This window comes from Lagenorhynchus albirostris, chromosome 3, assembly GCF_949774975.1.
Source record: "Lagenorhynchus albirostris chromosome 3, mLagAlb1.1, whole genome shotgun sequence".
NCBI classification, from domain to species: Eukaryota; Metazoa; Chordata; class Mammalia; order Artiodactyla; family Delphinidae; genus Lagenorhynchus; species Lagenorhynchus albirostris.
Window position 1 is genome coordinate 64,982,272 of NC_083097.1, and position 23,845 is coordinate 65,006,116.

General features: G+C 37.7%; 1 protein-coding gene across 4 annotated transcripts in view; it reads left to right on the forward strand.

The window, feature by feature from the left end:
• ATG10 (autophagy related 10) overlaps window positions 1-23,845 on the forward strand; it is a 227,095-nt gene that overhangs the window by 130,627 nt on the left and 72,623 nt on the right. For all 4 annotated transcript variants that reach the window (XR_009539520.1, XM_060143233.1, XM_060143234.1 and 1 more), the window contains exons 4-5: window positions 223-361; window positions 14,153-14,250. Coding sequence is in view for 3 of the 4 variants with exons in the window: in XM_060143233.1 (XP_059999216.1) it covers window positions 223-361; window positions 14,153-14,250 (237 nt within the window). In the remaining variant the exon portion in view is untranslated. The remainder of the gene's footprint in view (window positions 1-222; window positions 362-14,152; window positions 14,251-23,845) is intronic.

Genomic DNA, 23,845 nt, shown 5'->3' on the forward strand with positions numbered 1-23,845 from the left:
AAAAACAATCTGGAATTACTTAATGCTGTTTTCTGGTTTTACTATTTACCCAGGACTCAAATGTTAAACATTAATGTGGGAAACTCCCTTTTCCTTACCTCATAGTCCTATATTTATTTAACTGTTATTTTGCAAGAAGAAAACCTCATCTTTCTCTCTCTGTGTTAAAGGACTTCTTTTTATTGACAGACACATTTAGTTTTTGTATTTGCTTTTTTTCAGGAGGCTTTAGAGCCACCCCTGGATGATTTTGAGGTGACGGAGACCACCACGGCAACCGAAGTGATTAAATATGAGTATCATGTCTTATATTCCTGCAGCTACCAAGTGCCTGTGCTTTACTTTAGGGCAAGCTTTTTAGGTAAGACCATGTTGGAAGCTAAATGTAAATTCATAGCATTTACATATAAGGCAGAAAGCAGATTTGGAAAATTATTCTTGAGAGAAAAAAATAGAGTTAAAAATAAGAAAACTGTGGGTGAGGTAAGGTTTTACCAGTAAATTTTCTCATGCTTTAGAAAGAGTATCAAGACTTCAGAGTGAATGATATCATCCCAGCCTTAAGTCTGATCTTCAGATTCTTGGCCTCCTGCCCAGCGTTGACTAAGCCCCCTGGCCCTTTTTCTTTTCTTTACTTTAAACAAGGAGGAACAACTTAAAGCTACAATGTTTATTTACTTCTAACTTTACAGTAAAAATTTCTTTCAATCTCAAGTGATCCCATTAACTCAAAAGTCCCCATGTCTCCTTCCCCAAGCACAAATTATTATTTCAGGAACTGTTTATCAATCCATTTAAGCTATATTTAAAAATAGCACTAACATTTCCTTCGGCCATCTATACATCTCCAATACCTCAGCTTCCTGCGATGCTGTTACTCAACTCATCCCCCTTGCCAAGAAGGTGGAACACCCTGTCTCCTCTGAGGCCTTGGCTAATAAAGCTTATTTAATGAGCAGCCGCGTGGAGCCCTCACCCTGCAGCGCAGCCGGGACTCCCCCTCTTCATGTCCTGTGACTTAACCGGGTCAACATCTTGAGGCCCCTCCACCCTGGGCTCAGAGACAACCCCAGCCCACCCCTACCCTATCTCTCCTTTTCTGTCTGGACTTAGCAGCATTTTGCATTTTGAACAGGCTTCTAACCTTTTCTGCATAGCTAAGACATCTGAATTTAGCCAGTGATATTTTATTTTTAATTAAAAAGTAGCTTAAGCTGCTTTGGATGTGTATTTGGTAGATTTAATCACTTGCTGCCTTATATTGTTTAATGGTCTCTAATTTTGCAGTGTTGGCGGTTTAACAAGCACTTAGGATTTAAAACACAAGAACAAATTCTCATAGACTCCCTGGTGAGAAGATTTTACTCTGAGGTGCAGCTCCTAAGAACTGACAATTTGGGGTAAATTTTCAACATGGAACATGGGGAGTTGAGGACACTGATAGTTCACCAATTCACAAACTCTTGCTGCAGATTTATCCGTGTGATTATTACAGGCCTTTAAAACACTCACTTTATTGTAATTCTATTGGGTTTGGAGCCCAGAGGTTAAAGGAAGTTTCTTGTCAGTGAGCTGTGTTATACTAAAAAGTAGAAGGGGATACATTTATTTACCAGAGGGAAGAAAAATGTCCTTCTAGGTTTTGGTTTGCAAGGGCTCTACCCAGTACCTTCTGGATTCAAAGCCATGTCAAGGCTGCAGGTAGAGGAAATAGGACACTACTTCTTCAATACTGTACTTTCATATAATTAGTATTCACCATAAGCAGTTAATCACCAGAGAAGAGCTCCCAGAGACAAAACAAGTTGTTTAGCTTGTCAGCATTAGGGAATCGGAGGTGCTGAAACATGACTGCTTCTAGCTGGAAGTGGGTCTTGCCGAGGCCGGCGGATGAGCTCATACGTGTACTCTGCTCTTATGTGCCAACAGCTCCCCTTACAGTTCAGCACAGTAATTGTTCCTGCAAATCCAATTATATTTTAATGAAATTTGTATACTTCCTAAGATCTTTTCTTCATGACGGTTTTCTATTTCTTAAAAAAAAAAAAAAAACCCCTAGCCTTTTTGGATCCTATTTATATATTTGTAAGATGTTCTTCATTTACGTTTTTATAAAGGAAATCAAAATGAGTCATTTATTTTGTGTGGAAGCATTTCTTGTTCTCCACCCTCCCTACTCTGTGTTCTATAGAATGAGCATTAGGAATTTTTTAATTCCGGAATTCACTTAGTGGTTTTCCAGGTACATTAAAATACCACATTTAATTTTTTTAAAGCATACTGAATGTTTTCTTGTGAAGAAACATGAGAAATGGTTCTTTCCTTTATCATAGTCTAATAATTTCTTTTCTCTTTTCTACCTAACTTAACCTAATGAGTATTCTAAAAATGTATCAGCCTTTACTCTGGTGTCAGAATTTTTCCTTTTTTCCCCTCAGTCCATTCCCTCTTTATTTGTTACGTGATTACTCTGGCCCTTCATCTCTTAAACAAATCTCTGTCAGTGTGGTGAATGGATTCCTAACATCTTCCTCTTATTCCAGGTCCAGATTTTTCTTTGTCTCATTCTAAAAGAGTTCCGACCTAGAAAAAGGATGGCTATAAAATTTCTTGCTCAGGGGTCTTTTTTTGTTGCTTCAAAAATAGTTCACTTAGCCTTGTTTTTGACAGATATTTAGGATTTTTTTTTTTTTTTGCATTTGACTCAGTAAAAATTAGTTTCTCTGCTTTGCTCTAAATTTTATTTCAGTACCTCTTTTTTTAGGTAAAGAAAGTGGTAAGTAATTCCCATTTAAATTGACATTACCTTTTCTTTTATCGACTGGCTTAGATGCCAGAGGAAATCTTTATTCTGTTTCTTGAAATGCATATCATTGGACTGTGATTACCTCTTATTCCTTGATATGTCCAGTGTCCACCAGGCCAACTACTGCCTAAGACTCAGCTTACATGCCACTTACTGTTGTCACCCCCATGTCATATCATATCACATTATATTATATATCATGTTGCACAATATCAGAAAAATATTTGTTTGCTTGTCCCCTATAAAATGGTAAGCTAGAAGATAGGGGTTTAAGGTAAAAAGAGGGAGGAAGGAAATTAATAGTGAGTACTTACAATCTACAAAGTTATAAACTTTATTCATAGCTCTGTGTGTGTGTGTGTAATACATATATGACATATGTATTCTTTGTCTTACTCATTTTTATACCCACAGTATCAACAAGTATTTATTGAATGAAACAGTGAGCAGGAATTTCTAACCATTTTTGCATATAGCCCAAAGATGGAAATATAGCCATCTTTGCATATAGCCCTTGTGATGGTGCCTTATTTGAACTTTTCTGATGAGTTATATGGAAGGGAGTAATGCTGTTGTCTCCAGGAAACTCAGAACCTAAACCATCTATATATCTTTACTCTTTAGTCTGGTGCTTCCCAGAGACAACAGGAATGCTTGACTAAGGAAAATAGAAAGTCCTGAGGACTCAAAGGTGAGCATCTAAGCTAGGTGGGCAGCCCTTCCACTTCTATAAACACATATTTTTATTTGATCCTTGAAGGCAGACAGCTAAGGTGAGACAGCATTCTGTTTCTGGGCATACGCAGAAACATTTCTACTACTTGGCCATACGGGAACTCCGTTCCCTAGGGTTTAACAGGAATTTAAGAGAAGAAATAAGTCCTTCCCAGCACTCTTTTTTCCCTAACCACTCTTGCCATTTTAGGTTTAGGAGAGGTGGTGGGGCACGCTTAATACCATTTGCTACCCAGCAGTGGGTGAGAGGTAATTGCACTTCTCTCAAGTACTAATAAATAGCCTACACTCAGACAGTGCTTTGTAGTCTATGAAGTCCATTCTCACAAAGCACTCTTGTCTTCAAGGGCCCACCTTTTTTTCTCCCCCACTATTATTTTTTTAAATAAATTTATTTATTTATTTATTTTTGGCTGCGTTGGGTCTTCGTTGCTGCACGTGGGCTTTTTTTTAGCTGCGTAGAGTGGGGGCTACTCTTCGTTGCGGTGCTCGGGCTTCTCATTGCGGTGGCTTCTCTTGTTGCGGAGCACAGGTTCTAGGTCCGCGGGCTCAGTAGTTGTGGCGAACGGGCTTAGTTGCTCCGCAGCATGTGGGATCTTCCCAGACCAGGGCTCAAACCCGTGTGCCCTGCATTGGCAGGCGGATTCTTAACTACTGCGCCACCAGGGAAGCCCTCCCCCAGCTATTTTTGAAGCGCACCGCGTTAAAGAATTATTTGTAGTGTGCGAAAGGCTTCTAACTGCTGCTCATCATTCCAGCACCTTTTTATGTCCCAGTGTTCCCTTTTGAGGGCTTGACTTGGTCAAAAGCTGATGGTAAGTGTTAGAAATGTGGTGTAAACCTTAGAAATATACATAATGACTTTGGGCTTCACCAGACTCCTAAGCTTACCTAGTTTTACCTTTCATTACAACTAGAGATTTCTATATTTATTTCAGCTTGAATTCTGATTAATTTCTTCCCTGTCTCTCTTCCTTTCCTTTGTTTGCAATCTCTATTGAAAAATAGGCCAAGTGGTTCTTCTCATTTTCAAAATATTTAATTCTTTGGTGCTGACATATGGGTTCTTCTTGGGAACCGTTCTGACATATTTCTTTAATTAGTTAGAAGGGCTGCTTTTGAATAGGGAAGGAAACAACATTTCTTCCATTCAGCAACTGAATGTCTGTTCTTTCTGGAGATCCATTCTATTATTGGCCCAGGGAGTAAGAGTATAGAATTAAAGATGTAACCCAGATATTTCACGTAGAAGATTTATCCACTTGTTATATGCTTGAATGATGCTCATGGAGAAACAGGGCAAGAGAAATAGCCAGAGAATAATTCCTTCTTAAAGGCAGCATGACCAAACCAAGATAAAGCCCAGCTCAAAGGAAGAATAACGAAAAGGTGGGAATTAGAATAGTATATACATCATCAGGGAGGAGGAGGAAGAGGCTTGTCCCTGGTGTGGAACAGGAGGGAGTCTTTGGACCATATAGAAGTAAATGACAGGAAAACAGGAAAGATGGGGGTTGGAGGAAGTTGGAGAATAAAAGTAAAATATTCATAGCTCTGCCCAACAATTTTCAAGGGAACATAACAGGTTGGCTTTTCTGAAGAGGCTGGGAAAAGCACTGGATAAGGGGGAGACAGGTGAGTGCCAAGCTGTAGGGCTGGAAAGCATGGTGTATTTGGGGAACAGTGAGAGGCTGGTTTGAGGAAAACCTCTATTCCAAATTGTAGAAGAAATGGTTGGAAAGATATGTTGAGGTAAAATTATGGAAGAGATAATGGATGGGATGGGGTTAGAGGATATAATGAAAGGGTGAAAGAGGTTGAGCAAAAGTGAATGGGATCAAAGGAGGGGTTTTCTAGAGCAGGAAGTATGACCGAGTAGAGCAGAGAGAGAATTGATGAAGGATGAGAAGAAATTATGAAGAGTGAAAGTTAGGAAAAGGGATTTGGCTTTTTTTGGTATAGTTGTTAGAAATATTTAAAAAAAATTTTAATAGTCTCTTAGAATGAACTGGAAGGAACATATTTTCAGGGAAAATAGAGTGAGAGTGAAGGCTGCTTGTTGAACAGGAAAGAAAGGTGGATTAGAGGGGTACTTAAAGATTAAAGCAAAAATGATTCTAGTTAATTATTATAATGACCAGGAAATAGAAAATGACTTGGCAGACAATTTAGTCTTATTTGGTAGTAGAGAATCTTTAAGGAAGTTCATATATGCCACTTATATTTAAATAAACCATAGGTCTAGCCAAAGTCATAATAATGCAATGGAACATGAATTTTAGTGCATTAAAAAGAGATTCTAGGGGTTGAAATGAAATTTGAAGAGCAAACAGTGAAAATTATTAAGAAAAATAATGAAAAATTATTTAACTAATATAAATATATTCAAACCGAAAAGTTTAAATAATAGAGGGAATTTAATGAGAATTATTTGTTGAACAAGGTAAATGTTTGAAACATTATGGGGAATTAGGGTACAAGTAGGATGCTGGGTTAGAACACATGATGGGGATAGAATCCCATTGAAAAGTCAAACCCTAATTTTAAAATGTATTAAAGAAAAGGTGCAACAAAACTACGGGACACCTAATTAGCTAAAAGGTTTATTCAAACCTGTGTTAGTACAAAGCATCACATACACAAAAAGCAACAGATTTTACATGGATTCAGAGGACAGGAAGAGGACATGAAAAGGCAGACAAATTTATTTTCTTACCAATAAGGGACTATACTTTAGCTTTCCTGGACAAATAAATGTGTTGTGGACCATAAAGAAGAAACATTTCTTTGCTTACTCTTGACAAAACAAGCCCTGTTTGAAACATCCATTAAAACGTACATGAGTGCCTACTGTGTGCACAGCACAGAAACTCATTAGCCTATTTTAAAAATATGCTGAGGAAAATCACTGCGTAACTGGAAACTAGTATATTGGTTTTCTCCTCCTTTAAAGTCACCAAAGCAGAGTTCATTAAGTCCATATATTAGGTGCTGTGCTGAGAAGGTGGTCATGGGAAGGAGATCAAGTTGGATGGATAGTCAGGGTGCTGCTGCAGGTGTTAACAGGTCCATGTTCTGTGGGGTACTGAGATTGGAAGAAAGCCAGGAGTCCAAAATGCTGAGTACTGGTGTGCCAGAGCAAGAGGTTGGAATCCAAACCTCAGAACACTTCGGGTAGGGTTGAAAGTAGAGTGCATTCTGCTTTAGAACCAGCAGACCTAATGTAGATATTCGTCTGGTGATGTGGTCTTCGGAGTTCTGATGAATAGCTGTATCTCAGAGTTGGTGTCTTGGGTACCTTGTAGACCCAGTTTTGCTTCCCTTGGGACATTTTCTGATTCAGAGATTCTTCAAGAAGGTCTTGTGTGTACTTCTACTAGGTAAAGTGTTTAATTTAAATGAGAGGATATAGCATCACCTACCTGCATTATTGTAAGTTCTTAACACAGTTTGTGGACAGTTTAAGGTGACCCCCAAATTACTCCTCTTTGTGCTGTTGGGCATATTTCTCATAAAGATGGATTGCAACGTACATAAGCTTTCTCATGTAACTGAAAGATGTCTTACATTTATTTTCCACTCAAAATTACTAGACAAATATATGACATTTAAAACATTGGGGATGATAATTTTGAAAGTTGATAATATTAAGCAAGGCTTACAAACCATTTATCTGGGGTGTATTAGTTAGGTTAGCATATACTTAGTTGCAAATAATTGAACCTTCCCATGATAAGCAGAAAAGGATTTATTGGAAGGGTAGATTGTAGAGTCAACTGAAGGCAAAAGTGTTAAGATGTCTGCCTCTCTTTGGCTTTAGTGGTATGGAATGGGGTTCTGCCTACCACTTATTTTGGAATTTATCTCCCAAGTAGGAACTATGTTGGGATGCTGAAAAATCAAATATTCACTCTATCTTCATCTACTTAACACTATAGATTTATATGAGTGTTTTACATAAATGAAAAGCTTTTAATCAATGAATTTTTAATCACGATTGTTCAGTCTTTATTCTTAGTAATAATTGTGCTAATTGCTCTAGAAATAATATTGAACATCCATCTATCCAAGCATTGGAAAATATGTATGCACAAGACATGAAAATGTTTCTGGAATGCATAGATGAATAAAGGAATCAGAGATGATTGATGCCCTCAAGGAGCTTACAGTCTACTGAGGGAAACAAGACAGGTTTGAAATTCACTGTAACAAGTAGAATATGTTAAGGGCCATAAGAGAGGTAAAAATTGTCACCAGGCAGAGAATAGGTTAGTGGTTGGCAGAGGTTGGGTGGGTGGGTGGGGGCGGGGGTGGGAGAAATGAGTACATGTTGGCTAAAGGGTACAGATTTTCAGATATAACATGAATAAGTTCTGGGAGTCTAATGTACAGCATGGTGACTACAGTTAACAATACTGTATTTATACTTGAGAGTTACTAAGAGAGTAGATTTTAAATGTTCTAACCACATTAACACATATATACACACACAAATGGTAAATATGTGAGGGGATGGATGTGTTAACTAACTTTATCATGGTAACCATTTCCCAGTATATACATATATCAAATCATCATATTGTACACCTTAAACTTATACAATGCTATGAATCCATTATATCTCAATAAAGCTGGGGGAAAAATTACCACCAGGCCTCAGAGGGCAGAGATTACCTTGAGCTGGAGGGAGCAAGAGAGGCCCTGGTTGGACTTGGGATTTGTCCATGCATTGATGAGGGAAAGGGCAGGCCTGGCCTACTAAAACACCTAGGAAAGCAAAATTCTAGATACTCCTAGGTTAGGCAATGCTGGTAGAGACTACTAGTGACAACAAAAACAACACCACAGGGGCTTCCCTGGTGGCGCAGTGGTTGAGAGTCCGCCTGCTGATGCTGGGGACACGGGTTCGTGCCCCGGTCCGGGAAGATCCCACATGCCGTGGAGCGGCTGGGCCCGTGAGCCATGGCCGCTGAGCCTGCGTGTCCGGAGCCTGTGCTCCACAACGGGAGAGGCCACAACAGTGAGAGGCCCACGTACCGCAAAAAAAAAACCCAACAACACCACAACTAATATGTGTGTATCACTTTACAGTTTACAAAGAGCTCCTGGGTACTGGTCAGAATGCAGAGTCTGGAGCTGGAATGCCTTGGTTCTGATTCCTCACTCTGCTAATTACTATGTGACCTTGTGGAAGTTACTGAACTTTTTGTTTCCCTTCTTTCATCATCTAAAAAATGAGATAATAATAATAATACCTACTTTATAGAGTTTTAAGGTTTGTGAGCTAATACATAAAGTGGGGCTTGGCATGTAGTACCTTCCAGTAATGCTGGCTGAGTTCTGTGTCTTGGCCCTCACAATAACACTGTAAGATAGGAACTGTTACTCTCCTCAAGTACAGTCATACAAACTGAGTGCTCAGCGGGGTTAAATGGTTTATTTATTCAAGGCTACATAGAAAACTATGGAGTTAAGACAAACTCTTTAGCCTTTTTATTTTACTGCGCAATGCAGTAACCAAAATTTAAGAAACATTAAAGAGAAATTGCCATAATCTATACTTTTGGAATTTTCATTCAGGTTTCTTGAGGTTAATACTCAAAATGCAAAAAATGTATGTAGGAATAAATAAAAATTACAGAATTAGCCAGCATAGTAGCTGATGTGAATGTACATGAACAATTAACACTCATTTCATATCACAATATAATTTTCTCACTGAAGCAAAAATGAATTTTCCCGTTTGATGGAGCATCATCTCTGCCTTACTGTGGAGTGTGACATGAATTTTTATAGACTTCAAAGCTCTCTTGAAGACAATATATTGAGTAATGACATATTTCATTGTGAAAAATCCACCCTTTCCTTTTTATTTCTAGTGACCACATTCAGAACATTATTCTTACATTTACTCTAAATAATTTATACTCTCTCTAATCTTCTTTTTAGGAGTTATGAAATTTTAGTGAAAGCATGCACCGCAGGTTAAAGGTGACTTCAGCATGCTTGCACTAGCGTTAGGTAGTGCTAGTGAAATATCTCATGCTGTTATTTGATTCATGAAAACTAATAGCCCCGAGAAATTTAATTTAGAAAGCTGAACATTTTGAGTAATATATAGATTACTTGACATGTAGGTTATTATTCAATTGAGAGATTTTATATGAAAATGTTAAATTAAATGCTACTGGCAGTTGCTAAAGATTGTACTTTTTAATTATTCTATTTTTCATCCAATGTCTCTGCCTCTTTTGTCATTGACATTTTATTATAGGTTGCTGGGAGAATATTCCTTTAGCTCAAATGTGTATTATCATTCCAGGTGATAGAAGCACATAGTAGGCACTCAATAAACACTTGTGAAACAAATGACCTTAATTTACCATGCTCACTTTGTAGGTTGCTGCTGAAATTATTTCAGCTTCTACTTCTGTTTTTCAAGTATGCAAGGGATTTTACTGAGCTTCTCAGCTTCAGTGTGATTAATGAGATTTCTAAGCATGTTGAAATTGGTGCTATCGAATATCCTGGGTCTGAAACTAGGGAGTTGTTGATTGAGTATGCTTATGTCTCCTCTGACTGAGGCCAGACGGAAAAAATAGACCCTATAAACAGGGCTTAAAGTTCTTGATTGAAGATAACTTCAGCTGAACATGAAGGCACAAAATAATGTTTCATGAGTTTAACCAAGTATTTGTTTATGTCCACATTTTAATTTAATTTTATTTTTATTAATTTTTATTGGAGTATAGTTGCTTTACAATGTTGTGTTAGCTCCTACTGCACAGCAAAATGAATCAGCCATACATATACATATATACCCTGCCCTGTGAATTTCCCTCCCGTTTAGGACACCACAGTGCATTAAGTAGAGTTCCTGTGCTTTACTGTATGTTCCCATCAGTTGTATTTTATGTATTTTATACATAGTATCAATAGTGTATATCCACATTTTAATGTTAAGTTTTGGGTCTTCAGTTTTCCTAAATAGATAGATAGATTCAAAATCACAAAATTCTTCATGCCATATTTAAGGTTTTATGATGTGATTTAAAAAATATATTTGACTATCTCATTTCAATGATTTCAGTGGGATATGTGAAGCCTCCATTTTGCTTTTGTAATACAGTCATATTTGAATATATTTTGCATGTCAATTGCATATGTCATGGTTTTGAAGATATTGCTGATCAGGTCAGCATTTTTTGTGTTTGAATACAGGATCACAAAACTAACTTTTGTATGTTTTTGCTCTTGAAGGTGTGAGCTATGACTAGGCAAACCGGTGATGAGGGCTTAGGGAAAAGAATCCACATCATACTTCATTAAATCATTATTGTCATATCTGTATGTGAGAGACAAAGCTATATTACCCAGATCTTCCGGAGTGTAAATGGTTGGCAGAAACTGGAGAGACTGACACCCTTGTCAAAGTAACTTGCGCAAGCACGCATTTGATCATCATTAATATGTGTGTTTTTAAACAGTTTTCTAAACACATTAGAGAATCCAATCACATCCATTCACTTAAAAAACACTCTTCTCTTTGTAGCAAGCAGGTAGCACTCTTATAGACATACATAAAAGAGTATCATGCATCTTTCTATGTTTTGAACTTATTTTTTATTCCTTGTGATTGTCTCTTATTCTGAGCTAACCAGGTCATTTTTTAATTCTTTTATTTAAGGTGTTAAATTTTTTTCTCTAAATTACGTGTTGCCTGAAAACTTATGACACATACCCTTAATTCTAGCATCAAATCTGATGAAAATATCCTATAACATTTGTTTTGGGTCTCTCCACATTGTTGCTAGGCTGCTGATTATTGCATTTTGTATGAATGTTTCCAGCAGGGTGTGCAGGGTTTTGACAGTGGTAATAGCCAAACCATTTACTCCATCCTTAGATTTTTAGCTGAAATATTTTAAGGAATAAAATTGAGATCATTACTGATTACCAGATTTTAAAGCCAGCATTCTTCTCTAGGTATGCAAAGCCTTTCCCTGTCTTAGAGGAAATAAAGTTAAGGAAAGCATCCTTTCACTTGTCATTTATTCAGTAAATATATATAAAGCATTTGCAGTGTGTGAGTGAGGCTTAGAACTGCACAGCAGGGCTGCTGTGGTGAAAGGACAGATGCAGTCTTCACCCTCAGAGGCAGCATGGAATAGCAGGAGGAGCACTGAACTGTGAGTCCTGAGATTCCAGCTCCAGTGCAGGCATGAGCTGGTGCCATGATTTTGGCAGATATATATTTCCCAAGACCTTGGTTGCCTTATCTATAAAATTAGTAATTGTACCAGCTATAATATTTTATTATCCTACAACTTGATTTCTTTTAACTTTGACACCTGAAAATTATTTTAAAAGCATGTCACCTTTTAATAATTTGATTATTTGGTTTGCTATTTGACACTGATGTACCTAAGATGCTATTCCCCTCTTCCAACATCAATACACACACACACACACACACACACACACACACACACACACACACACGTGTATGTGCATATTTTGAAGATGTGTAGTGCTTGAGATTAAAGTTTGGCCCTATTCTGTAAATGTGTTCAGAAAATAATATAACACAGATATTGAAGGCAGCTTGTTTTAAACTTGTAGCTAAACATGACATTCAAATGTTAATTGGATGAATAAATCTTGTTCATTTTACAGACATGGAAATGTCAATGGAATAAAACAATTTATCACAAGATAATGGTTTCCTGCCACCAGATAAATGCCAAGATGAAGATACTTATTGAAAATGTATCAAAATATTCTATTGCTATTTATTGAAAATAAAGGTTGAGAAAAGTTCAACTTTTCAGGTCAAACATGAGAAATGCCCTGCCTATGGTATTAGTATATTATTGTATCAAACACAATGTGCATGGTATAGCAACGTGAGAAAATTCTAAGAAATAATGGTCTATAAATGAACCTTTTAGCTTTAAGGTATGAGAATTACTGGAATGGTGCAATGGGGGCTAGGAGGAGATACCTAATATATATTGAGCTCTTGTTATGTGCGTGACACAGTCCTGGTGTGTTCACTGATATAAACTGTTCACAAGAGCAGGATTTTTTTTTTTTTTTTTGGCTGCGTCGGTCTCTCTTAGTTGCGGCACGTGGGCATAGTTGCCCCACGGCATGTGGGATCTTAGTTTCCTGATGAGGGATCGAACCCGCGTCCCTTGCATTGGAAGGCAGATTCTTAACCCCTGGACCACCAGGGGAGTCCCAGGAACACGATTTGAAAAGGATTATTATCCTCATTTTTTCAGGTAAAGTTAAAAGCAAAATAGTAAATCAACTATATTTCAATTAAAAAAAAAAAAGAAGCAAAATACCTTGCAGTCACATACAGGATAAGTGCCAATACTAGGATTCACACTCAGCCCGGACTTCAAATTTCGTGCTCTTCTCCTACACTCCACATCTTTACTTGTACTCCATAAGTCTGAATGCATTACCTTTTGGTTTGGGGGGCTTTTGAGTAGATTATTTCTCCAAGTTTTGTTGTACCTGATGACCAAATACTACTTTGGATCTAATATGCTGATGAGTCTTCTTTAAATGACGTTGTCTACTTACCTAAAGAAAAGAGCACACCCATAGGTCTTGAGGACTTGGTTAGCTCTAAATGGGCCAAGTAGCACTAACTTCTAATTTAAGACCACCTTCTTTTCAACAGTGTGTGGTTTTAAAGTCCTTAGGTAATTCCCTCTTTCTGCTTTCTTTTCTGAACCTAGATGTCTATTTCTCCACTTTACTTACCTTGTGTCATAGTATTCTTCGTAAAATACATTATTTGGGTGATTACGAATATAGGTGAATAATCGAAGTTGCTCAAAGAAAATGAGGTTTATTGTTCACTAAAGCTCTTACTGATCTCTTCATGCCAAGTCCTTCTCAAGTCCCTCCACTCCTAAGATCTCTTCTCCACCTGCCACAAACAGTAGGTGTTAATGTCTCCCTCCTCTGGACTCTCAGAGAACTGCAGCTTTCCTCTGGCATTGACCATTCTACCTAGGATTTTAGTATCAATATTTACTGATATACTTGTCATGATTTCCCTAGTAAGGAAATACTTCTTACTAGGAGAAACTGTGTGCTTTCCTCCTCTCTATTCCCCATGGTACCCAAAAGAGTTATTTGAACATTACAGATATTCAGCCAACAAAAGGGTGAAAGAAGCATGTGTATGGTCTCTGATTTAAGGATTAGAGGAAGTATTAAGACTTCAGAGGTATCTATAGTACACCCTTGTGAATATGTGAATCTACCTGGTCCTTTGCCGATGCTTCTATTTATCAGTTCTCTAAAACACGTTTGGATCTTATTTATTTTGTAAAAATTCCTAGAGGCAATAAATGAGCAGATAATTTAACTGTTAGATGGTTACAAAGGGGACAAGATTGAATGTTTACATTTCCCTCAGGAAGAAAATAGTAATTCATATAGCACTCTTTTGATATATAAATAGTGTGTGTACTAGTAAAGATTTTTTTTAAACCATAATATTCTTTCAGTAGTTTCAGATAGACATCAAGCACCATTGTGTCAAATGGATTACTAACTGGCAGTCTTTACCATGCACTTTCACAGATGGAAGCCCTTTAGCTCTGAAGGACATATGGGAAGGAGTTCATGAGTGCTATAAGACTCGGCTGCTGCATGGACCGTGGGACACTATTACCCAACAGGTTAGAGAGTATTTTCATTGTATTATATGTGATTCTTTCCCTCTGCTCGTCTTTTCTTCTAGTTCTCTCTCCTACTTTTTTTTTTCCTGTTTCACTCCTCTACTTCCTTACAGATTTCAGTTCAAAGACAGTTTCCTTTAATACATCTTCCCAGATCCAGGCTTGGTTTAGCCTATCTGTTATAAGCCCTCATAGCACCCTGTAATTTTCCTTCATAGTGCATCTTACAGGTTTAAATTATCGATTTGGAGTTTTTGAAAAAAATTTAATGTCTGTCTTTTCCATTATACTGTGTACTCCCATGTGGGCAGACCCTGGGGTTTTTTTTCCCTCTTCACTGTATACCCAGCACCAGCACAGTATTTATCATACAGTAGGTATTCAATAAAAATGTATTAAGTAAATGAGAATAGAAACGAAGTTGGCATATACACCAAGAAATAGATGATTTAGCTTGTGTCACCTATAATGCTTCAGAATTTTACTAATAGGTGCATTTGCAAAACAATTAACTTTTGATTAATAATAAATTTGCAGTAGTGATCTGAAAAAGTTGAGAAAATAGATCTACAAAAGTAGATATAAAAAATAGATTTGCGGGCTTCCCTGGTGGCGCAGTGGTTGAGAGTCCGCCTGCCGATGTAGGGGATGCGGGTTCGTGCCCCGGTCAGGGAGGATCCCACATGCCGCGGAGCGGCTGGGCTCGTGAGCCATGGCCACTGGGCCTGCGCGTCCGGAGCCTGTGCTCCGCAATGGGAGAGGCCACAGCAGTGAGAGGCCTGCGTACTGCAAAAAAAAAAAAAAAAATAGATTTGCAAAAGTAGAGAAAAATAGATTTGTCAATCATATAAGTCATTATTACTGCCCTGCTAAAATCAGTAGTTGATTATTTTAGAAATTTAAAAATACTCATCACCTTTCAACCAATCATGTTCTCTTTAAAAATAATTTTTACTTATATCAAAAATCTTATTTTTTCCCAGCCTCTGTTAAGCTTAATCAAAGCTTCCTTTAAAATTAACTTTATCAGCCACCATTAGAATTTTTTTTTTTTTTTTTTTTTTTTCGGTATGTGGGCCTCTCACTGTTGTGTCCTCTCGCGTTGCGGAGCACAGGCTCCGGACGCGCAGGCTCAGTGGCCATGGCTCACGGGCCCAGCCGCTCCGCGGCGTGTGGGATCCTCCCGGACCATGGCACGAACCCATGTCCCCTGCATCGGCAGACAGACTCTCAACCACTGCGCCACCTGGGAAGCCCTCAGCCATTAGAATTTTTATGCCCTCTTACGTGTTTGATCACAATAATGACAGTTTACCTCCCAAGCAACTTAAGAATCCTTAGCATCTCATAAGTAGTTCTTTGGCAATGACTGCAAATGACCATTTTCTAGGTTTTAATTGAGGACAAAGCTAGTTTTTAAGTATATGAATCACACTGCCCCTCAAATTAATCCTTTTCTTTCTCTTCCTATTGTCACCTTCCTAGTTCAAGCCCTGTTGCCTCATCTGGAACAATTAGTAAAACCTCCTACTTTGGTCTTCTGCTCCTTTCCTCCCTGCTCCTTCCCTCTAGTCAATTTTTCCTAACAATGCTGCTCTTATCTTACCCATGTGCAAACTTGCAATAGCTGTCCAAGGGGCTATGGTATGTAGTCTAAATGCCTTGCTGGCGTTCCAGTGGCTGCCATTCCCTGGGTCCCACCAGCCCTTTCAAGCTTTTCTCCTACACCTCCATGCTACACAGTTTCAGCTCCTGCCAAGCATGGCTATTCACTTCCCCAAGCCCATTTTGTGCAGTTTGTTCTTGGAATTGTTTCCAGGTTTCATGCTTTCCCTGTTGCCTTTGTTCTATCTTTATATATCCCCCTCGTTCTTTCATATGTTCCTTTTCTCGGAAACTACTTCTGCTTACAAAAATGGCCCCCTCTGAAATGCCATTTCTGTAGACCAGGAATCAGTGGTTGCTATGAAGAAGGATAATATAATGAGATATATAAGCAAATCCATCATAAAGATTTTTGGCAAGAGCATTTTATTTTATGCATAGTGTTTTAGATTAACCTTTAAGTATGTCAAGGTAAGTGCTAAGCGTTTCAACTTCCAGTGTCTTGTAAGTGACCACAAACTGTCCAAAAATGTAGAGTCAGAATCCACAGGACCCAGAAAATCTTTGGTTGTGAGAGTCAAGGAAGACGGCAAAGGATAGAGGAAGGGAGCATCCAAAAATATATATGTATTTAACTTCAGGGCCTTTTTTCTCTGCTCCTCAATCACGTTTAACATTGTGCACCTGAGCCCGAATCTTATTTTTTTTCTTTTTTCTGTCACTAGCATCGCTATTATTAATTGTGCTATAGCACAATTCCACGTGGTCTATGTCATTTGGGTTTTAATTCCACATGTCTCCGTTCTGGCTTGTGACATATGAAGAAGATTTTGAGGTCAACCATATTTTCTTAGTTACCTAATATGATGTTGCCAATAGATTTCATTCCATTGATGGAATTCCTAAGTTGCTAAACCAACCACATGAACAAATCTGTATGTTGATAGTTTTTAATGAAATTGACTAGTATCTTTTAGTTTCCAGGCATTTAAGCATCATACAGACAGCCTGTTAGCAGATCATCTTTTTCCTACTCGTCAAAACATGGTAGTAATGATCAAATCCTATCACAATAAGCATTACGATCTCAATACCAAGTATGAGGCCCACTTATTGAGAGGGATATTTGATATAACCAAAGTACAACATAACTATAACATTTAGATGTTCCTTTGGGATTTGTCTTATTGGGATTGATCTTGTATCCCCACTTTTGATAACACACTTTGTTTAAGCTTTAGAACTGCTCATCACAGTGTATGTCCAGGCATTGAAGACCTAGCAAGGGAAACTCATTTGTTGTCATTGTACTAACTTGGTATTTGAAAGTCATTATGAATATTTACTTTGGAGGTCTTAGCTTTTAATCCCAGTTTAGTTAATGGGTTGCTATTTATGTGCTGTTCTTTGCTTGAGATCTTTGAGAGAGTGTGTCCTCAATTTTGTAAGGCTCCGTGTGGAGAAAAAATAGGGTGTCCTCACTGCTGTGAAGGGGAGGGTGTGATACAGCACTGGGGAAGAATGAGCTGATAGAATATTGGTAGCATCAAATAGTAGACACCATTTTGCAGGATTATTCTAAAGAACCATTAGGTTGCAGACTGAACATGATAATAATATCCTGTCCTCCAGAGTGGCTTAAAAACAAAAGTAGCCTTTGCATAATATAACATGCGTTTCACTTCATTTTCAGGCTTGACTGTGCTCATATAGTTTATTGCTCTTCATCTTTAATAATCACACTTCTGTTCTCTCAGCAGTTGTCTTGATGATAAGGACCTATTCATGTCAGATATGAACTCTCTGTTTTGAAGACAAGCCACTCATGAATCTCATACATTTGATTATGGTGATTACTTACCTGCTTTTGTCCAACATTACGGACTACCTATTATCTCAACCCTGCCGCCTAATAAAGAACTTCCAGAAGGAGAAAGTGAACAGATGCCTAGGTTCGATCTGCCTAAATTTGGTACAGTGAATGTTACAATAATAATCACTGGAAGGTGTGGGCTCTATGTTTTAGGTAAAGAACTCCTGCAATCTTGGCATGAGTTAAAATTAGAGGATAAGAAATCATACTTTCAATTTTACTCAAAGATACGTGTAAATACACATATCTTCAGATAAGTGTATCAGATAAGTAATTTTTTCTTACCGTCTCCTTTTTTTAACTTTATATGGAAAATTACAAACATAATACAAAAGTAGAGGTAATAGTATAGTGTACTTGCAAACTAATGACCAATCTTATTATTTTTGTATCTCACCCAATCTGGAAATTTTGGTAGCAAATCCTAGACATCATATTATCTCATCCATTCTCATCCATAAGTATTTAAGTATGTATCTTTAAAAGATAAGGGCTCAATATCAAAAAAACAAACAACGCAATCAAAAAAAATGGGTGGAAAACCTAAATAGACATTTCTCCAAAGAAGACTTACAGATGGCCAAGAGGCACATGAAAAGATGCTCAGCATCACTAATTATTAGAGAAATGCAAGTCAAAACTATAATGAGGTATCACCTCACACTGGTCATAATGGCCATCATCAAAAAATCTACAAACAATAAATGCTGGAGAGGATGTGGAGAGAAGGGAAACCTCTTGCACTGTTGGTGGAAATGTGAATTGATACAGCCACTATGGAGAACAGTATGGAGGATCCTTAAAAAACTAAAAACAGAACTACCATATGACCCAGCAATCCCACTACTGGGCGTATACCCTGATAAAACCATAATTCAAAAAGAGTCATGTACCCCAATGTTCATTACAGCACTATTTACAGTAGCCAGGACATGGAAGCAACCTAAATGTCCAATGACAGGTGAATGGATAAAGAATATGTGGTATATATATACAATGGAATATTACTCAGCCATAAAAAGGAATGAAATTGGGTCATTTGTAGAGATGTGGATGGACCTAGAGTCTGTCATACAGAGTGAAGTAAGTCAGAAAGAGAAAAAAATATAATATTGTATAATAACGCATATATGTGGAATATAGGAAAATGGTACAGATGAACCTATTTCCAGGGCAGGAATAGAGACACAGACGTAGAGAATGGACATATGGACACAGAGGGGGAAGGGGAGGGTGGGACAAATTGGGAGATTACGATTGACATATATATACTTCCATGTGTAAAATAGATAGCTAGTGGGAACCTGCTGTATAGCACAGGGAGCTCAGCTCCGTGCTCTGTGATGACCTAGATGGGTGGCACTAGGAGTGGGGTGAGTGGGAGGGAGGTCCAAGAGGGAGGTCCAAGGGGAGCTGATTCACTTTGCTGTACAGCAGAATCTAACACAACATTGTAAAGCAATTATACTCCAATAAAAAATAAAAGTGAATAAAAGATAAGTGCTCTACAGAGATGTTTAAAGCAGCTTTATTCATAATAGCCCAAATGGAAACAACTCTGAAGTCCTTTAGGAGCATGGTTAAACAAACGGTGGTACTTCCTTAGCACGATACTACTCAGCAATACAAAGGAACCAACTATTGATACGCTTAACAACCTGGGTGAATCTCCAGAGAATTATTGAGTGCAAAAAGTCAATCCCCAACGTTTGTCTAGTATATGATTCCATTTAGCTAACATTTTTGAAATGAGGAGATTATAGATTGGAGAATAGATTGCAGTTTTCAGAGGTTGTGAGTAGGAGGAAAGTGGGTGTTGTTATAAAAGGCAACAAGGGAAGCTTATGGCAGTGGAAATGTTCTGTATCTGACTGTATCAATGTCAGTGTCTTGGTTGTGATAATATACTATAGTTTTGCAAGATGTTACCACTGGGGGCACTGAGTGAAGGGTATGAGTGATCTCTTTGTATCATTTGTTACAGCTGTGTGTGAATCCACATTTATCTCAAAATAAAAAAGTTTATTTTAAAAAGGTAAGGATTCTTAAAAAAAACATAACCACAATTCTGTTATCACAACTAAAATTGTTAATAATTTCTTAATATCATTAAATAAGCAAATGTTTGAATTTCCCCAATTGTTTCCTCTTTCCTCCCTTCCTTCCTCCCTCCCTCCCTCCTTCCTCCCTTCCTTCTTTCTTCTTTCCTTCTTTCCTCTCTCCCTTCCTCCCTCCCTTCCTTCCTCTTCTTTTTTTAAATAGTTTCTTTGAATCAGGATCCAAATAAGGTTTATACATTAACATGGTTAACATCTCAAGACTTTTGAAACTAAAATTCTCATTCCTTTCTTTCTTTTTTTCTTGTAGGTTTTGTTAAAGAAAAAAGGTTGTTTGTCCTGTAGTATTTGCAGTCTGGATTTTTTTTGATTGTATCTCTGTGGTGTGTTTACTATGTTCCTCCCTATTTTTTATATACACTCCTAGTTAGATCTGGAAGCTTGATCAGATTCAGGTTTAGTATTTTAGGGCAAGAATACTTCATTGGTGATTCTGGGTACTTTTAAAAGGAGGCACATAATATTTGGTTTTTGCTTTTTTTGTGTGATGTTAGCAGCCATTGATGATTATTGCCTAGACCCATTAATTCATTAGAGGGGTTGCAAAATGGTAATGTTCTAATTCTATCATTCGTTATTTATTAGCTGGACTACTTCTGTAATGACAGAGTTTCCCTAACCAGCTTAGTTACTTGAGGTGTGCTTTGTATAGAAAAAGCAGGAAAAATGCTTGATTCTTTCTCTTTATGTTCTAGCTTTCAAGATAATAAGTTGGTTCTCTAGCATCCTCCAAAGGTGACCAAGAAAGTTTTTTTTATGGAGTCATGGATATAAATGTTTTATGTATTTCAATTCATTGTAGTGATTACCTTTATTGATGCTTGGTTTGTCTCATCTTTGGCCAGTGTTAAGTCTCTCTCTTTTTTTTAAATTTTTTTTTGGGCTGGGCTGTGTGGCTTGTGGAATCTTAGTTCCCCAACCAGGGATCGAACCCAGGCCCACAGCAGTGAAAGTGCTGAGTCCTAACCACTGGACTGCCAGGGAGTTTCCATGGCCAATGTAAGTCTCTAAGTTGGCTCCTGAGTTATTTTGACACAACTCAAGTAGCTTTGATGGCTTTTTGCTTTTTTTTTTTTTTTTTTTGCGGTACGCGGGCCTCTCACTGTTGTGGCCTCTCCCATTGCGGAGCACAGGCTCCGGACGCGCAGGCTCAGCGGCCATGGCTCACGGGCCCAGCCGCTCCGCGGCATGTGAGATCCTCCCGGACCGGGGCATGAACCCGTGTCTCCTGCATCGGCAGGCGGACTCTCAACCACTGCGCCACCAGGGAAGCCCGGCTTTTTGCTTTTTGATATGACAAGTTGATGTCCAGACTTGGGCATTCTCCAAGGAGGCTTGTCCCCTTCCAGAGTCCTTATCTAGGTGCTGCACCAGACAGAGTGGATTTAACTTTGGGCACTACCACTTACTAGCTGTATGACCTTGGGCAAATTACAAAAACTCTCTGTGTCTTATTTTTCCATTAAAATTAATGGCAGCATCTACATAGAGTTGGTAGGAAGAGTAAGAGAGAGGGTTGTACACAAAACTCAACCTGTGTCATCTCCTTTCAAATATATTCTTTCTAATACCTGAACTGTGTGCTTTAGATTTGGAAAACTAAGACTTTTGAGGTACCTTGTTTTCTGATTTTACATGTCTGGGGAAGGCTGTCCCAGTGCAGGTAAATGAATGGGTTTGGGTGGATAGAAGTGGAAAGAAACTCAATGATTATTTTTCCATGTGATCCCACACAAGTGCTGTGAGAGAACTGGACCAGGAGGAGCCTTGAATACACATTCTGCATGCCCCAAATACCACTAATTTCATTGTGAAGATTTTAGCATGTGTAAAACATGCAAAGGTATGAGAATTAATTTCAGTGAGTTTTCGTATTTCCATGAAAAATCTCTCAGGGTAAAAAACCAAACACACACACATACACACACACAAACAGACACACACACACACACTAAAAAATCTAAAACTCCTTAGGTACCCTTTGGTAGATAGATTGCTTTTGACTCTCAGTGATGCAGGAAGTCACTGGTTAAGGATTCTTAAATAATGAAGCTTGATATGTTGCCTGGTGATTTATAATGATGGCTGATAAACTGATGATTTAATTGTGCTTCCTCTAGTAATAATCTTAAGTGCTCAAGTGAAGTTCCAGTGATTGGCTTTCTTCTGAACTCAGTCTCCCTAGAGTCTCTAGGCATCTCTTTTACACAACATCCGATAACTGACTTTTAACTGTTCCTATTTTAAATAATACAAATCAATTAAAACACCCAGCTGTTTAACAAAACTTCTCAATGTTGGTGTAAGTCTCGGTGGGTATTTCCTGATGGCTCATAATGACATCAATTTAGTGCAACTGGTAGGATCAGTGTGAACTGGAAGTGGCTTAATTCTTAAATGACAAGAAAATTAAGAAGCCTTTATGGATCGCTGCTGCTGCTTCAGAATCACTGCCAGCTCCACTGCTGGCTTTTTCACGGTAGAGTTTTATTTAAATGGGACTGCAGACATCATGTGATTGTTTTCTCTGTAATTTGCTACTAATTTGTTGATTCTGAGTTTCTAGGTATTTATTTTGGACATTAATTCGTCACCTTAGTGGGTAGGTTTATAATCCTGTAGTAATTATATCTATCTTGCAGACTTTTTGTAGAAACCCTCCAATGTTTTAACAGTACTCAGTAATTCTACCACACTTCCCTGTTTTAGGAGAGTGAATGCTTCATTGTGTGTCACTTTGTTTGGTATCCTGGGGTAATGATGACAGTGCGATTTTCCTTTGTTGGTAATTATTTTTAGATTGTCAATCTGCACATGCATTATGACTTTTAATGTTTATTGAATGTTGATGCTGTGGATTCCATACATCATCAGAGTACTTCACTCTCCATATTCATTTTTTTTAAATCAATTCAGAAATATCCTCTGTCATTCACAATCTATTGTGCTTTTCTTGTTTGGGGGTAAAAAACACATTTTTGTAAGTTTTATTTGTTCCTCAGACTTTCCTTATATTAAGGGGTACATGAAAGTTCTTTCTCATTATCTTTGAATAAATAATTAATTTTTCTCAAAATTTTTTTGACTTTACACCCTGGAGTGTTTTAGAAAATCTTAACTTCATACTAAATGCTACTTAGGCATTGATGTAATATTACTTTCTCATCCAGCTTTTGATTACTAAGTTAATTTCTAGAATGTTTTATTTTATTCCATTTCTATGAGAGTTCAAGATACATAGTTAAACAAGGAATGTATTTCTTATAATAGCCAGCTTATTCATTTATATTTGGGTCTTATTTCTTTAAATTGAAATTTATTTCAGTAGACAATAAAAACAAGAGGCTGGTTAGTTAATGTTTTTTGTTGTATGTATATCTGGTTGAGAAGAATATTGCTTAGCTTTTTGCCATCAAAGTTGCACTTTTGACTCAGCATATGACTTGAATTTATATGAGGGCTTTCTTTAAAGAATTTTCCAGCATTTCATTGATCCTTAGAACTTTTATTCCTAAAAAAGGAGCAGTTTAAGAAATAGAGACATAGATCTAGAGAACAAATGTATGGACACCAAGGAGGGAAAGCAGGGAAGGGGGTTGGTGGTGGTGGGATGAATTGGGAGATTGGGATTGACATATATACACTAATATGTATAAAATAGATAACTAAGAATAAAAAAAAGGGAACAGCTTATAAATGTGAAAATAAAATACCATTTAAAATATTTAATAATTAATTTTAATATTACTCATCTTAACACATTTCATTTTGATAATTACCTCCCATCAATTTTTAATTTTTAATAAACATCTTAGTTCCAAAACTTCAAGTTTGAGGAATATTTATATTCTCATTTCTAGTTTTTGAGAAAGAGGTTATTGATGGGTGGGCTGTAAAGCAGCAGCTAGAAGCAGGTAGACAAGCCTGGGGGAGTGGAAAGGCAGGCACAGGACCCAGAGGGGATGGAAGATGGACTCTGCAGACAGGCTTATCCATATAT